At 35.2% G+C, this 16,837-nt stretch overlaps 2 protein-coding genes, 1 non-coding gene and 1 pseudogene across 5 annotated transcripts; all 4 read right to left on the bottom strand.

Annotated features, from left to right (window-relative positions):
• Positions 1-1,158: 1,158 nt before the first annotated feature.
• LOC114413680 (small nuclear ribonucleoprotein Sm D2-like) lies at positions 1,159-4,091 on the bottom strand. Its single transcript, XM_028378192.1, has 6 exons — positions 3,952-4,091; positions 2,445-2,477; positions 2,301-2,319; positions 1,840-1,920; positions 1,658-1,762; positions 1,159-1,581 (listed from the first exon to the last, which is right to left on the bottom strand). The coding sequence occupies exons 2-6, from the start codon at positions 2,447-2,449 to the stop codon at positions 1,465-1,467; spliced, it is 327 nt and encodes a 108-aa protein (XP_028233993.1). The 5' UTR covers positions 2,450-2,477; positions 3,952-4,091; the 3' UTR covers positions 1,159-1,464.
• LOC114413878 lies at positions 2,642-2,718 on the bottom strand (annotated as a pseudogene).
• Positions 2,884-2,968, bottom strand: LOC114413877. Its single transcript, XR_003667021.1, has one exon. It is a non-coding gene; the product is annotated as a small nucleolar RNA Z159/U59 (small nucleolar RNA).
• An 878-nt stretch (positions 4,092-4,969) lies between the features above and the next one.
• Positions 4,970-10,728, bottom strand: LOC114413681 (vacuolar fusion protein CCZ1 homolog B-like). 3 transcript variants are annotated; one of them, XM_028378194.1, is made up of 10 exons: positions 10,428-10,728; positions 10,265-10,358; positions 9,987-10,170; positions 9,853-9,891; positions 9,622-9,731; positions 8,317-8,412; positions 7,763-8,221; positions 6,516-6,671; positions 6,087-6,316; positions 4,970-5,308 (listed from the first exon to the last, which is right to left on the bottom strand). In XM_028378194.1, the coding sequence occupies exons 1-10, from the start codon at positions 10,601-10,603 to the stop codon at positions 5,278-5,280; spliced, it is 1,575 nt and encodes a 524-aa protein (XP_028233995.1). In that variant the 5' UTR covers positions 10,604-10,728; the 3' UTR covers positions 4,970-5,277. The 3 variants fall into 3 exon arrangements, with proteins under 3 accessions (XP_028233995.1, XP_028233994.1, XP_028233996.1); XM_028378193.1 differs by having other exon boundaries at positions 9,826-9,891; XM_028378195.1 differs by lacking the exon at positions 9,853-9,891.
• Positions 10,729-16,837: the final 6,109 nt, after the last annotated feature.

Here is a 16,837-nt window from a genome sequence, read left to right on the forward strand (position 1 = left end):
TTGTAGTCTAATTCTGAAACCATCTTTCCAAAGAAAACCTTGTTTATCACAATTTATTAATCTTTTTAAGAAAAAGGGAGTAGTTATAACAACTTAGACTTTTTAATATAGTTATCAAAATATTCGAATGACAATGAGAAAATTCCACAAAGAAAATAAAAAGATAAAGAGAGAAAACAATGTTCTATATTTTGACACAAAACATGCATTTAAGCATTATAGTAAGAAACGTGCGAAATAATTTGGGGAGAACTCATTAAATAAAAATAAAACTCAATTTTGTAAATTTTTAATAAATTTGAACAATAATATAGAATATGTTAAAAAAATGTGTTGTAAACATTTCTCAATAATTTCAAAGACAGTTCAAAAAATAGCTTAATATTCATCTTTTTTTTTTAAAAAAAAACTAAGGAATATCAAAATATTCCAACACCAATAATCAAGGATTCAACTCCTTTAATATAAAATAAAGTAAATAGTCTTAATAACTACTGAAAAATTAATGTTTGAAAAATATTCCAATTCTTCACTTTTTTTTAACCATTTTACCACAAGATCATATGGTGGTAGATGGACTGAGGCCATTATCTAGTATTGCAATTACCAGTATTAATTTTTTATTTGTGTAAAATTTTATATAAATTTAAAGCTATTTAATAAGAATTTTCAATTCTGGATAATTTTGTATTTTTACAAACATTTATGTAGTCGTGTAAATTTGACACATTGACAGAACGCCTAGTTCTATGTTTTCCTTTATCCCTTTATTTTATAGTTCAGTTTTGTGGCTTGCTTGAAGTACATATTGTTTTATTTTCTTCCAGTTGCTTATTTGATGATCGTTAAGCTACCACGCTGTAAGTCTAGTTTATTTCCATTGCACACCGCTTGTTTAATAGAATACCTATTCATTCTTCGACTATTAAAAGGACATACTGATCATTGTGAAGAATTTGTTTCTTAAGAGTAGAGAATGGATAAATCACGATTATTGAGGAAGATGGATATACTAAGAATGCATATAACTGATTTATCTTCAAGTGGAAACTGTTCCCTTCAGCGGAACAAAATCCAATGAATAAACTATCATTTATGAATAATCTCTCAAGTATTGAAAAAAAAAAATTCAAATTAGTCCACAAACGCAAATACAAATATGTTAACATAGGGATTTAATAAATATTCAATACTTAAAAACTATATATATAATCTTATTACTTAAAAAAATAAAACAAGAAAGAGGGTGATATCGAAGGATCAAACTGATAGTCTCCTTCAATATTCAATAATCCAGCATAATTACGCAAGAACAAAAAAAAAAACAAATAAAACTTTACATTTTAATCCATACAAAACATTAGATGTACACGTTAATGGGTACATAAAAGATCCAGGGCGTCCTCATCAAATGACCAACTACATCCTCCGCTAATGTCTACGCGAATAATTGATGATAGAATCTCATTTGGGATTCCTAAGAACAATGATGACAGAATCTCCACGGAGGAACATCTTGCTGATGAATCTATCCTTGTTGACTGGCTGGGCCTTTTTCTTTCCTTTACCAGTTTTTGGCACCTGATTGTACGCACAGATCGCTTAGCTGATGTAGCAAACAAGTGAAAGCGAAGTAAATCTAAAAGACAAACCATACCTCAGTCCACATCTCCCTCACATTTTCAAGAACCATGTTGCAGTGCCTATCAAAAGCCCTTACACGACCCAGAAGCTTTTTGTTGTTCCGACAATTTATCAGTACCTGAACAAGTAAAAATGTTAAGTAAAACAGCATATCATACAACAACCACGTTGTATATAATATAAAAGCCAACATACCTGAGTATTATTTTTAACACTCATCATGAGTACGGACAGCGGTCCAGTGTTGAACTCCTCTTCCTCATTCTTACCCACAGTCTGTAAAATGAAGTATGTTAACTTGGCAAAGATAGTAAAGCGTAGTAAGCCAGTCTAATGCCCCGAATGTTAACTTTTTGTCTGTTGACAACCTGAGATCCAATTTAGAAAAAAGGATTTTGTGACCCATTATCATAAGTTAATAAAATCACTTTGCTTAGCTAGGCTGGTTAGTGGTTACAAATGAGCAATGCAAAATAAAAATTGGGCTAAATTATGCAAAACAAAGATTCAACTTGCATAAATAGTGAAATAGTCAAATACAGAAAACCCAAAAGCCTAGATGATTATGCATAATATAAGCAAAACAATTGTACAGTGTAAGGATCATATAGGCATATAACCTAAGTTGCATAATGAATATGCTTAAAAGAACTTACATCTTCCTCCATTGGCCGGCTTGAGAAGACAAAGCGGGAAAAAAGAAAACAAAAAATGATTAGTAATTAAAAAAAAGGTGAAATTTTCATAATAATAAAAGATACCGACAGAATTCACCAGGTGAAGAGTTAGAGAACCAATACCTCATTTTGGAGAAACTCCAAATAAAGTCAAAACTGAAATAAGAGAAAATATATGAATCAAATGATGAATTAAAACATGAAACTAAGAAACTGGGAACAAAAACTTTAAATCAATTGCAGAGAATTAGAAATACTATAACAGAATAATGAGAAAAGGGTGAAAAAGGGAGAAACAAAAAGAAGAAAAACATTAGCAAGCCTCTTCAGTTCAGGTCTCCATGTATGTTCCTCAAGGACAACTCGGAAAGTTAATTTTCTGATCATCCTCAGAAGCTAATATGAATGATTTAAACTTTCAAGGTGGGGGCAGACTACAGGACTAACAATGTGTATGCAAGTAAAAGTGGGAATCTGTACATGAAGCTGCGAGCAAACAAGAAACTACCCTATACAACAAAACAAAATTAAAACAGCTGAATATGAAGATAAACAAAAAAAAGCCTCTTCAGTTCAGGTCTCCATGTACTTTCCTCATGGGAAACTCGGAAGAATGAAAGTTATATTTTCTCATCATCCTCAGAGGCTAATTTGATAGGTTTCAACTTTCAAGGCAAGAACAGACTTCAGATTTACAGGACTTAATATGAGATATACAGGTAAAAGATGTGATCCATAAATGAAACCATGATTCAAACAACAAACTATAACAGCAGAATATTGCAAACAAAAGACAGTATCAATGGGGCAGGGAGGAAAAAAAATTAACATTGGAAAGCCTCTTCAGTTTCGGTTTTTTCTCATGGAATGCTAGCTACATTCTCTGACGTTCTCTTTCTAAGACTTGATCGATGAATTGGCAAAAATTTATTGGAAACGGATCCTACATTTAAATCAATAATCATTAAATGAAATGTGGGACTTTCCAATAAATTTTAGTCAATCATTGAAGTGTTAAATCAAGAGTGTCGGAGAGTGCCGCTAGCATTCATCCACGCTCTCAGAAACCCAAAACCATATCGTCTTCAGGGGCTAATTTGATTGATTTCAACTTTCAAAATTACAGGGCTAACAATGTGCAAGTAAAAGTGGGAATCTAGACATGAAGCTGCAAGCAAACAAGAAACTATCTTATACAACAAAAAATAATTAAAACAGCTGAATATTGTGACAAAGGACAGATCACCCTCGTCAGGTCTCCAGAAAGACATCAGAGAAAGGAAATCATCACTTCAAAATCGAAGTCAATATATTAAAAAAAAACTATACCCAAAACCATGATGCTTGGACCCTAAAAACCTGAATCCCAAAAACCCTAAAAAACCAGAACATACATGTCTCAAAAACCCTAAAAACCTCGGACCATAGGATTCCAAGAAGGCAGAAGGAACCCAAATTATTTTTGTAAAATTCACAAAAAAAAAAAAGAGAAATGACGAGCAGCGACAGTTAGTAAAACGAAAGTGAAACTAAAACGGATCCTCATCAGAGAGAGAAGCATGTAATAGACGCATAAGGGCAGAGAACATAAGCATAAATCTGGAAAAGAAGGAAAAGCAAGAATACATACCTTGATTGAGTGAAGGAAGAAGATCTAAGTATAATGTGAAATGTGCTTGCTGTCTGTCAATATTAACATGTAAGTTGTTTCCAAAATTACCCTTTTCCTCATAGAAGACTTCAACTATTGGAGGAGGCTCCATCTATTCATTTGGCACATCTCAATCTCTCAATTGGTAATTAAGGGCTATATTACTCTTAAAGGAAATTACAATTGTCCTCAATGGCAATCGCTAGATGCACTATTTTTTTTTTAGATTAAATATAGTATTTTTCATTTTAGTTTTTTTTTAATAGTTTAGTTCCCGTTGAATTATCAATTCATTGACTTATCACATATTTAATAAATCAAACAGAATAATCATACGTAATTATTTTTGATAAATTATATGTTTAATTTTCTCATCAAACTAATTTGATGTCGATGATTATTTTAAATAAATGACGATTTAAAACATAATTCATTATAAAAAATTTATAAATGACTAAGATTATTGATTATAGGAGGAACAATCACAGATTTGGATCAATTTAATAATCTCATAAATCCAAATTGATCCAAACTAAAAAAAATTGGATTTATTCAAATCATTGGTTCATATCAAATTAAAATTACAAATGAGTTCAAATTAGATCTCATATTTCACTTTTTATAATCTTTGTTATTACTTAATTGATGTAAAATCAATTAAACTCAAATATGTTTATATTATATTATGACAATATTATTTGACAATAACAATATTTTTTATTTTTTTTAATTTTTTTATCTGATAACTCAAACCAAATCAATTTATTCTTTATCGAGATGGTTTAGTTTGATTTAGAGGGGAATCAATTATGAACCAACCAGAATCAATGAAATTAGAATATGATAACCAAAATTAAAGTATGAGCCCGTGCATCGACACGGGCTTCTCGCTAGTTAGCATTTAAAAAGAAACTCAACCTAAACCCTAAAGATTACATCTTCAAAGATTTTGATGTTTGGCTTTAAAGATCGAAGAATTGGTACAATAGACTTAGTATTAAGTTTTAGGAATTCAAAGTCTATTGTGAAATAAATGAAACTTTTTGGAAAACAATTTCTCTCGGAACTGACCCAATTTCGGATTAAAAAGAAAGTTACCGGTGACAAGATTTGATAAAGCACCCTTTAACAAGTATAAACAAATTACACTTAATATACAGAGAGATATACACAGAGTAGCATTCTTTCTTCCATTCTTGAATTTCCCGGTGAGAAAAATCAACAGTGGAAAACTTCCCGACTTTACTGGGTAAACAGTTAGAAGACCTAACGTGCTATTCCTCGGTCGCACATGCTTGGTTTTCTTTAGTCCAGAGAAAATGTTCCATTGCAATACCTGCCATACTCAACCAAGAAAGAAAATTAAAAATCGCCTTTTCGGTGGGTTTAGGGATGCTCAGATCTGCATAGTTAGGTTTAGTGGGAATTTGTTATCATTGTCAAACTCCTCATAATCTGCGGACGACTATATGAAAGAAAATGAAAATAAAAAATACCAGGGAAGAATATTTTTCACCCAGGTAAAATAAAAGCTTTTGGCTTGAAATTTATAAGATTTTATAGTATAGCATATATTAGAGCTTAAACTCCACTTCAAAGTTAAAAAAAAAAAAAAAAAAGAAGAAAAACAGCTTCAAATTTCTTGGGTAGTGTATTTTGGGATTTGAAATGATGATGGAAACGAACCAAAAACCAAAAACTTCTAACTAGCTTCCTTGAAAGCTCCTTTTTTAAAACTTTTTTCATGTAAAATAAAAGTTGATTTTTTGAAAGATCTTTCTTATTTGGCCCAATTTCTGTGAAGTGAAGTTTAGTTTGAGAAAACTTTTTTTAACTTATTTTCTATATTAGGTTTATTTAGGAAAAGTGAAAATAGAAAATGAAAAAAAAAAGTTGTTTTCACCGTTTTCTATATAAACTTTTTAAGACGGGAAACAAAGCAAAACCAGTGTGACATTTTTGTAATTAAAAGTGGAAACAAAAAATGTTTTCTTGATAAGGTCACCCTCCACCCCAATTCTCTGCATCATTCTTGCGACAAGAAGGATAACAGTTTAAGCTTGGGAAGCACACTATTAAGCACACTAATGAGATAGGTAAAACCAATAGCATACCTGTCGCTAAACTTCTCAACAGCATCTGAAGCATATAGAAGGGTTTCATTAGCTTTCTCTAGAACCATGTAAAGCTCCTTCCCTCTTGTGACTCGAGAAATAACCCATGCATTATTTTTTGCTCTAATGCACACCTCTAAGTCTTTTTCACAATTACGGCTATCCAGTTTTGCTCTACTCTTCTCTAACTCCACCTCTTGCCTAAGCTTATTCATAGCAAGTAAGGACTCCTGTACCAGGCACAAAAAAGAACAAAAGTTAAAAATGTTTTCGAGTCAGTAGGTTCACAGGCAACGAGAGCATTGGTGACAAGTACATTATAGTGCCAAACACAAAAAAGTGCCATCAGAAGCTTGAATAACAAGTCATATCTGTCAATTTAGTATAACATATTAATTAAAAAAAATGGGAAAAGGTACCAACACACACCTTTGTTAAAGTTGTAACTTTTGTTGCTGGAGAAGCCCTGGATACATTTCTATCACCATCTACAAGTAAGTAGCGGTACCCACTAACGTGATAAGCATTATCTCCACCCCATCCTTTCGATAGTTTCTCTTCAACTTTCAATATTTTAAGTGATGCCTGATGCATTCAGCAAAAATAAAAAATAAAAAAATTATGATCAGAGAAAAAGATACATTTGCTAAACATCTCAGTTCAATTTCATATGCTTCCCAACTGAAGAACCACAATGCATTGTCAAACAGACATTATCAGATCATCAAGCAGATCAAATTAGAATCCTATTCAGTGATGAATATTTAGCAGCAGATAGCTTCATTGTACATTTTACTACCGAAGTTTTATTTTGTGCATTTTACTTCATGTTTTCAATTTTCACACATTTTACCAATCTGTTAAATGTGTAATGAACGAAGTCTTGACGTGTCTCTAAAAAACAATTTCATTTTGTCACCAATTTATGCAAAACGACGTCGTTTTGTTACCAAGATGATGGTACATTGCACAAAAAAAAATTGGGTGGTAAAATGCGTGAAAATAAAAAACATGATGGTAAAATGCTTCCAAAAAAAAGCATTACATCATTTATTACAGGAGACATTAATCCCAAAAAACACAAAGTTCTATTATCCTGAGGAACTATGTGCATTTATTAACAACTTCCCTCAATTACACGCCTTCGTATATTATGTCTGATGTCATAAAATCGCACATAAAGCAATACAAAAGTAAAACACAGAAAACAACAGAATGCACTAGAATAAACTAGCAGAATAATCTATAATCCCTCTCTTAATGAAATGTTGGTGTCACCAATAGAACAGATACAAATCATGTATATAAGCTATGAAAGAGAATTCAATGATACAGTGACCAAAAAATCTCAAAGTACTAACGCTATTATGCTTGGATCGAGAGGAATGTGGCAGAAGGAAAATGAAAAGTAACATTCTCCACTCTCCCATGTTTGGGAATTCTTTTCAGTAAAAGGGAGAGAGAATAGAAGTGGTAAAAAGTAATTCTAGGGGACATGTTTAGGCATAACATAACAGCAAAAAGGGGTCCTGTCAGTGAATTGTACCATGCATGAAGTTGAACCCTAAATAATATAATGGAAAACACTACAATGTTAAGTGTCAGTTCATATTATGTGCAAAAGCTAATCAGAATTCATTAGGAAACAAAAAAAATCACTATGATAGAAGACTAACATTTTCAACAACTTGCTGCCTCACTGCCGACACACCTTGCTCCCCGTTAGGAATGGATGATACAGGAATCAGAAGCATCAAAGTAAGGCTTCTATGCTGATAAACACAAAGATACATTTTCTCTCCTGTATGTTGAAGCCAAACTGTTGGAGAGGCAAACACCCACGTACCAACTTCTGCACCCCATAAATCAGTGACAAGATAACCATCTTTTCCTTTAGACCATTTGTCACTCTGTAGGGGCCTCACAACATGATAGTGGTTATCTTCACCAGAGGACATATCAGATGAGCCATAAAAACTTTCAGACAAAGAGCTTGGATGGGCCATGTTAGACTCAGTGGCAACATTGGATGCAGAACTTCCTTTCCGTAAGTAGGACCAGGAACTTGTTCCAGAAGATAGAGCATGGGGAGTCAACCTTAGCACAGCATATGTGAATAAATTTATGGTGTCATCCTGACAAAAGAGTCAAGGTCAATTAAGTAACTTAATGAATGACCAAGCATCTTGCCCAATCAAATTCAGTAAGAATAAATTTGTACTAAACCTACAGGAGATAGACTTGTGGACACTAGCAGGTCTTGAAATAAAACCAAAGAGTAGCAGGGAGTGTTTCCAGAAGAAGATTCAAGCACCCTGACAAGGGACTGCCAAAACAAGAAGAAATCAACAAAATAGAATGCCATTAACATGCCAAACTTCTTCCTTTTTTCATCTAAACTTGCTGCAAATAGTCAATAGCTTAAGTGGGCAACGGATGCAAAATTAGGGAATGAAAACACACATTCCTAACAAATGAAAAGTTTAAAAACACTTATGTAACACACATGTACATCAAATGTAAATATGCAAGCATGTTTCATCTTAATCAACTAACCATTGATGAGTAATTGTTGAACATGAATTCAACCAATCCAGTTATTGAATCACATAATATTATCTTGATGATGGTGTATATCAAAATTTAGATAAATTCAACATTCATGAGTATGCAAAATAATATAATAATCAACATTAACTTATAATTTAAAAAATATATTTAAATTAAAAATAAGTGACAGATGAAGCATCAACTGTTTTTGTTTTTGTGACAACAAACTTTATAAACTTAATTTACTTTATAAGAACTGTGTGAGTATGCTAATAGTTACAATTGGTATGAGAAGATCACCACCTATATATAAATGAATCACAAATGATAACAGGTGCTATAGTGTAAGTAATTTCATCTTTTTCATTTCATATTTACACTTACAATTGTTACTATTTAATAACAAGTGCTAGTTAATGATTTTGTGGGCTAATAAGTAGGGAAAGAGATAAAAAAGGAAAGTGGAAACAAAAGGATTAGATAACCACAAAACTTGTGCACTAACAATTTTGTTCTCTGTGACAACTCATAATCCTATCATTTTAGAATTGCTGTGATTCTGAGACAGCATTGTTAAGTCAATTAATAAGACACATCGGCCTCCTCCATATGTTCCTATATAGTTGGGTCCAGTATAAAATTAGAACACCATATTTTCTCCCTCTTCCAACTGAAAACCAAATTTTAAAGAAGCTTGTAATACCAAACTCAAATGTCTATTATCCCCAAAATAAAATCATCGCAATATGTATGCAAACAGGACTCTACGAGCAAGAGCAACCAGGAAAATAAGATAAGAGTGAAGCAGAGAGACAGAGATATTATAGATGATACACAAATCAACAGCACACTCAAGGCAATGGAAACATGTGAAATAACAATAAAGAAAAAATACAGCATAAAAAACACTGAAGCATTATCTCTATCGCCCTAGTTTTGGATGAGTTTTGTAGTTTTTCAAACCACAATTTAAAACTTATCTAACCTGAACCTCAATTGCAGCCTCACGACCTATTGTCAGCATCTGAACAGTTCCACGTTCCTTTAAGCAATCACGGAATGAAGGTAAAAGGAGCTTTTTCCCCGCAAGAAAATCTGGCTCAAAGAGAAAAAAATCATAATTAAGGTATGAGAGACAGAAGCTACTTGAGCATCAGTCAGGTAGGACAGAGCCAAAGCGAAAGGAAACCATTTGATACAGCAACTTCACCATTACCACAGCAGCAAGTATCCCACGGAGACCGCTTTTTACATGCTGACAATTATGACTTAGAATGAAATATTTTGAATCATAAGTTGATAATGAAGGAAGAATGTGATAGGCATGCTAGCTATCGTGTGATGACTTACCCCTCAGATAATCCATGATAAAGGTATACAAATGCCGTCTTGTTAGTCCTCCGCCGGGTTCTTTCTCCAGCATTGCTCTAATAGATCCATGAAACATGACAAAAAGTGAGTGAATTTCCTTGAGAACTTTTCTTAATGCATCAACTCTCCATATAGGTTCTGAATCATTGCTTTTGTCGGCAACCTACAAGGAAACAAACTCATATCAAATGAATACACAATTCCAAGCATTGTGATTTGAGAATGAAAAGAAAGAGAGGAGAAACGGGAGAAGGAACCATGACTATCCAGATATCGGGTTCGGCCTCGTAGAAAACATGAGAATGTCTTTCTGCTTCGATGACGTCGCAGGCAGCCTCTGGCGAGAAGATTCTGGAATTGCAGAATGAATCAATTAGTAAAATAATTTGAGAGATAAGCAGGGTAACCTAACAAACAAACCTAGTGAAAGTGATGAGTCCTTCGCTGAGGCCAATGACGGAGAGTTGCTTTGAAAAGGGCAAACCGGCGGGGAAGAAGAAGAGAATCTTATCGAGCTCTTGGCCTTCGTGTTGGCCTCTCCGCAAATCAAATATGCATAATTCCATCGATTCCTTCGAATTTGAAGACACACTCATTGCTATTGCAATTCAATCTCCTCAATTTCTACCTTCCCTTACTTACCAGTCAACTAAACACCACATACATTATTATTTGATAGTTTGTGTAAATATTTATTCTTGACCTTACTTTTATCACAATGCCTCTGTTAGAGAGTTAGAAAATCTTGAAATTTAAATAAAAGAATATATAAAATTAAGTTATTTTTCATTTTCTTTTTAATACAATCAAACAAATTACATTCTTTTATGATAATTTTTTTTATTTCTCAAAAGTCTAAGTAAGTTGAATTCTGAATTATTATTTTTTCGTATCAATACAGGTTATACCAATATGGTACCCTTTTTTTATGCTAAACGTGGTATGATCCTAGAATATTTCAATTTGTACTTATAATTTGTGTTATTTACGATAGGTCTAAAGGGATGCAGTTACTATTTGCTATGGTTCATTATGAATCTGATTGTCAAAGGTTGGTTTCTGCTTGGTGCATGAAGTCGAATGATGTAAATAATTACTCTGTTGGCATTCTTTAGGACTGTGCTGTTTTGCTTAGAGGCACGTCCTCTCATATTAGTCTTTTGTTAATAGACAAGCTAATAGAGTTCCGGATAGGTTAGTTAGATGGCGAATTTTAGAGTGTGAAAATGAAACTACTTCCACACCCAATGAAAGTTGCTGGAAAAAAAGAAGAAGCAATCGCTGTTGTCCATATTTAAAATAAGAAATTAGACAGTGGAGATCGGTTAAGCTATGATGGGATTGTTTACACCATAACATCACCCACACCATCATCACCGTAGCGCTTCCTCCTTGGATCCCTCCGTTCAACGCCCTCGTCGCCTACGACCTCCGCTCCCACCGCCGTCTCTTCCTCTCCTCCCTCTCCTCCAAAGAGATCGATGCTGCCAATGACGTCACCGTCGACCACCGCGGCAACGCCTTCATCACAAACTCTGGCGGAAACTTTATCTGGAAGGTCACCGCTGACAGAAAACGACAACACAACCCACCGAAAACGGCACCGCCAAGAAACTCAAGCTCTCGCACGACATGCACACCATTTCCAAGGTCAAGATCCATGAGGAATTCTCCCACCACCACCGCCGCCGCTGTCGTCCTCCAACAGAGAATACATCATGTCCGTTCGAGACCAAAGGAGAGAGAAGCTCGGAGGAAAGAGATGGTGTCGGAGAAAGAGGGGTGGTCGAAGACCAAAGGGAGAAGCTTGGAGGAGAGAGATGGTGTCGGAGAAGGAGGTGTGGTTGGAGACCAAAGGGAGAAGCTCAGAGGAGAAAGGGGTGGTCGAAGACCAAAGGCAACTCGGAGGAGAGAGAAAAAAAATCTCACATTTTTTTATTTTATCTGGTGTAAACACTTCCATGGTAACTTAATCGATCTTCACCGTGTGATTTTCTAATTTTAAACTTGGACGGACGCGATGCATTTTTATTTTTTTTCAGCAACTTTCCCACTGTGCCTAAGGAGTTTTTCTTACGCACCCTAATCGCCGTCTAATTAGATTCGCCTTTTTTGACACAAGATTGTGTTTGGATTGAGAATGTTCCTCCTTATTTCTTTGACATTGTTGATGATGTATTGTCTAAGGGCTCTTTTTTTTTTATTATTAACATACACATCTCTACTTTCAAAAAATAAGAAGCGCACAAAATCACTTAGCTTCATATTTTTTTACTAAAAAATAATTATCTTATTTCACTAAAAATAAAAATCAAGTTCTCAACACAAAGAATTACATGATTGTAAGTATAAAGTCAAGATAAAACAGAGTCACCCTTACTAATTCATAAGCAACACCATTAGTTTATCCCTTAAACAAATCCTATATCAAAGGATTAATTATGGGCCAATTGTACTCCTAGATTCATCAACTAGGTAACCCAATCTGAGATAAATCGGCAAGACATTTACTAACTTTGTCAGCTACGACCTTACAATCTACTACGAAAATAACATGTTGTAGACCCAAAGAGACTACAAACTGTAAGGCTGATAACAAACTCCATGCTTCTCCCTCTTGAATGTGTAAACATGGCTCCCTCCAAGTTGTCCCAGCCATAATGAATCTTCCAAGTTCATCATGAATGCACATCCCTACACCTGTTTGATTTTGCTGCTGGAAGAAGCTTGCGTCGACATTGCACTTAAGGTAACCGGATGTTGGAGGTGTAAATCGCTCCGCTTCTAATATATATCATTCATGAAATAGGGAAACTATTTTGCAATTTTTTAAGAAACTCAAGTCACCCCTTTCTGGAGTTTGATTGGTCATTTGAGTAACAAAATAATATTTTCATAGTAGCCAAAAGGGGTCAACACTATTTATAGGAAATTACATGAAGGTAGAACCATTGCTTTAATTCCAAAATGAGGCTATAAAGGGAGTTTCACGTTAATATTGAATTATTATGATTGGTGGACAAAATTCTAAGACGAATATGAATTTATGATGACTACCACAAAGCTAAAAAAGTGAAACTCTAACTAAGGTTATGGTCAATAGACTCTCACAAATATTTGTTTGATCCCCAAGTCTAGTAAACCAGAATTTGTTAATCAATTTCAGCCTATTTCTTTATGTAATGCCGCCTATAGGACTCTAACTAAGGTTATAGTCGATAGACTCAAGTCCATCATGCCCAGAATCATATCTCCTTTTCAGACTAGATTTATCCCTATCAGGTCTATTCATGAAAATGTCATCAGGAGATGCTCCATTCTATGAGAAGGATGAGGGGGAGGAAAGGGTTCTTTGTTATAAAAGTTGATTTGGCCAAAGCATATATGATCGCATGAGCTGGAAATTTATCCATAATGTGTTAGTTGAAGTTGGTTTCCCTCCTAATTTGATTAATGTCATCATGAAGAGCAATGTGTTATGAAATGGTAACAGATCTCCTTTCTTTGCACCGGAAAGAGGACTAAGACAAGGGGACCCTTTGTCCCCTTATCTTTTGGTTCTTGCTCTGGACAAACTTTCACGCATTATTTCCAAGCGTGTTGATGATGGTTCCAAGATGCGGGCTGGAAGAGAGGGGCCTCTTGTCTCCCACTTGATGTCTGCTGATGACTTGCTTATATTTGGAGAAGCATCCATTTCCCAAATGCAAACTGTGACTGGAGTGTTGGAAGAATTTTGTAGCATGTCGGGCCAACAAGTTAGTGTGGAGTAGTCTAACATATTTTTTTCCAAAAATGTTAGTTCCCAGCTCAAAGCCACCTTCACTAATTTATTAGGATTCAACGAGGCCACTTCATTGGGTAAATATTTGGGAGTACTTCTTTTAGGCAAAAATCCTAAAAGAGGAGACTTTTCTTATCTTTTGGAGAAGTGAATACCAAACTCGCGGGATGGAAAGCCTCTCCATTGTCCTTAGTTGGAAGAATCACCTTGGCCAAGACTGCTATCCAACCTATCCCTGCCTATCCTATGTTGACAATGATCATTCCTCAGAATATTATTGCAGAGATTCAAAAGGTACAAAAAGCCTTTATTTGGGGGACAATGCTGAGCACAAGAGGGCCCATGCTGTTAATTGGAAGATGATAATGATGCCCAAGCACAATGGGGGTACGGCTATGTGTAGTCTCTTTGAGATGAACACAGCTTGCATCATGAAGTTGGGTTGGGAAATGGGGAGAATAATCTGTGGACTAATGTGCTAAAAGGAAAATACTCCAGAAGATTTAATGTTGCCCAGGCTATGGATTACAAAGGAACTGACTCCCCTTTGTGGATAGATATTGTGAAGCATTCAGCTCCTCTGGTTAAAGAAGAGTAGTGGGTCATTGGGAATGGGGAGAAGGTTAATGCTTTGAATGATAAATGGTTAGATGAGAATACTAAAGTTGCAGACTTTATTACTGACATTCCTGATCAGTTCCAGAATTTAACTGTCAGTGATTTGACCACTAGTTGTGGCCAATGAAATTTATATACATTGAACCTTTTTCTGCCTCATGATCTTATTCAGCGTATTAGAGCCATTATGCCTCAGTCTCAGATAGCAGGGGAAGATATTAGGATGTGGACTATTGATATAGGCTAGGAAAATTTTCCATTTCCCGTGCTTATAAGCGACTTAATAGTTTCCACCAGCTTAACTGCAGCCAAGTGTGGCAGAGGATTTGGAAGTTGAAAGTCCCTCAAAGGATGAAAGTGTTTCTGTGGCAGACTAATCATGGTCGTCTTTCCACTCATAAACGTGTGGCTTCTTGGGGGGTATTGGCTCTCCTTATTGTAGTGATTGTCAAAATGTAGAAGAGTCTATTCTCCATGTTCTTAGAGACTGTTCATTAGCAACGAATGTTTGGATGATGGGGCCCACTTCTTTGGGCTAAATCTTTCTGAATGGATAGCTTGGAATCTTAATGCTACTTAAAAGTCAGAGCAAGGTTTAAATTGGCCTGATCTTTGGGCTACCTCTTGTTATTTTTTGTGGTTTTGGAGAAACAAAAAGGAGCAAAACCCTCATTTTATTAGGCCCTTTCAGGCTGGTGGAAGTTATTAAAGGTCACACCATGACTTATTTCTCTTCTTATGGAAATCAACAGATTATTTCGGGGGAAGCCGTATCATCAAATCCAAGTGAAATGGAGAGGATGGATGAGTCTCAATACTGATGGCTCAGTAAAAGGTGTTGCTAGTCCGGCGGGGTGTGGAGCTTTAATTAGAGATCACCAGGGTCGTTGGGTGTGTGGTCTTGCTTATAAGATTGGTATCATGTCCCCCTATATTGCTGAGTTGTGGGGTGTGTGCCAGGGGTTGATTATGGCTCGGGAAAGAAATGTTCACTGACTTGAACTGCAAATTGGCTTTAGATCTTGCTGAGGATTTTACTCTTTTTGAGCAGGCTCCTCTCTTGTTGTCTGATGGTTTGGGAGTTAATCTCCCTTGGTTTGTTTCGGTGTAGTTGCTTCCTTTTTCGGGCATTTTAGCCCCATCTAGTAAAAAAAAAGTGAAACTCACAATCAAAGTATGGTATTTTATTTTATTGAAAAAAAGGACAAAGAAGAATAAAGAGAATTATACTTTTTTTTAATCAGCAAATAAAATGGTCAGGTAACATTGTAGTTCCCTTTACTATGTGTCAGGTAAAAAATGGTCATAAAATATTTATGTTAGGCCACATAAATATGAAATAACCACCAACAAGGTAGTATACCAGTCCCAAAAAATCACAATCAATGCCCCCAACTTTTCCTAACCAAGCCCACCAACCATGTTCTGCACATAGACCAATAAGCGCACCCACATAAATGCATTCTAAACACCCTATCAAAAGTCACCAGCCCGAGACCGAGGCTGATTAACGAGAAGCACAATCCCATGGTAGCTGCCATTGCTGACACCAAGAATGTCCCCTGCATGCAGACCCATAGGTATAGTCATTCACACAATATAAGAGCTCCACGTTACCTTTCCATCTTGACTGCTAGACTTACTTTGGGATTAATCTGCCACTGTGCATATTACCCTGCTAAATTCTTAAGCCAGAACCAGGTAAAGAATCTAATATCTTGGACTGTCTTCTCTAAAACAAAATGTCCATCCCTGAACAAACATTGGTTATGAAGCTTCCAGATATTGATATTCCATGTGATAGATGCCCACAAAATCAGTCTTATCTCGCATTTGACGTGTACCTGGAAGGATAGTGCTCTCATCCAAATACTTCCCGCAAGAGCTCCAAATTTGATGGCTATAGGAACAATTGGATATGAAAAAGATGCACTGGAGTAATAAATATGAAATTATGTTTCGGATAAAAAAAAATGGACAAGTTTTGAAAACTCGGGATATGCAAGAGAACTAAATCGAAAATTACAAACTCTGATGTCAATAGCAGGAAATGCAAGAGGTAATATTTTATCAATTGACGTTACTTTAGAGTTACAACTTATTATCAGGTTTATAATTACTACCACCTTGGTTGATTCGCTTACATTTTGAAATCAATTTCACTCCCAAGTCCTAACTACTAAAGACAACTCAAGTAATCCACTTACATTGAGATTTTTTTTACAATAGTACAAGATACGTTAGCATCCTTGCTCAATATCTAGTTGTTGAGATCTACAACAGAAGATGGGTTTGGCTAGCGTAGAGCAGTTTGTAATTGGTCCACCAGATAGGTCTGCCATCACCACCGACAACGATCTCAGCTTCTCAACAGTACCACCAACAAGTCGAAGAAATAACTTGGAAAAAACAAATTGAAAATCCTTTC

Source organism: Glycine soja, chromosome 5 (assembly GCF_004193775.1).
Source record: "Glycine soja cultivar W05 chromosome 5, ASM419377v2, whole genome shotgun sequence".
Taxonomy (NCBI): Eukaryota; Viridiplantae; Streptophyta; class Magnoliopsida; order Fabales; family Fabaceae; genus Glycine; species Glycine soja.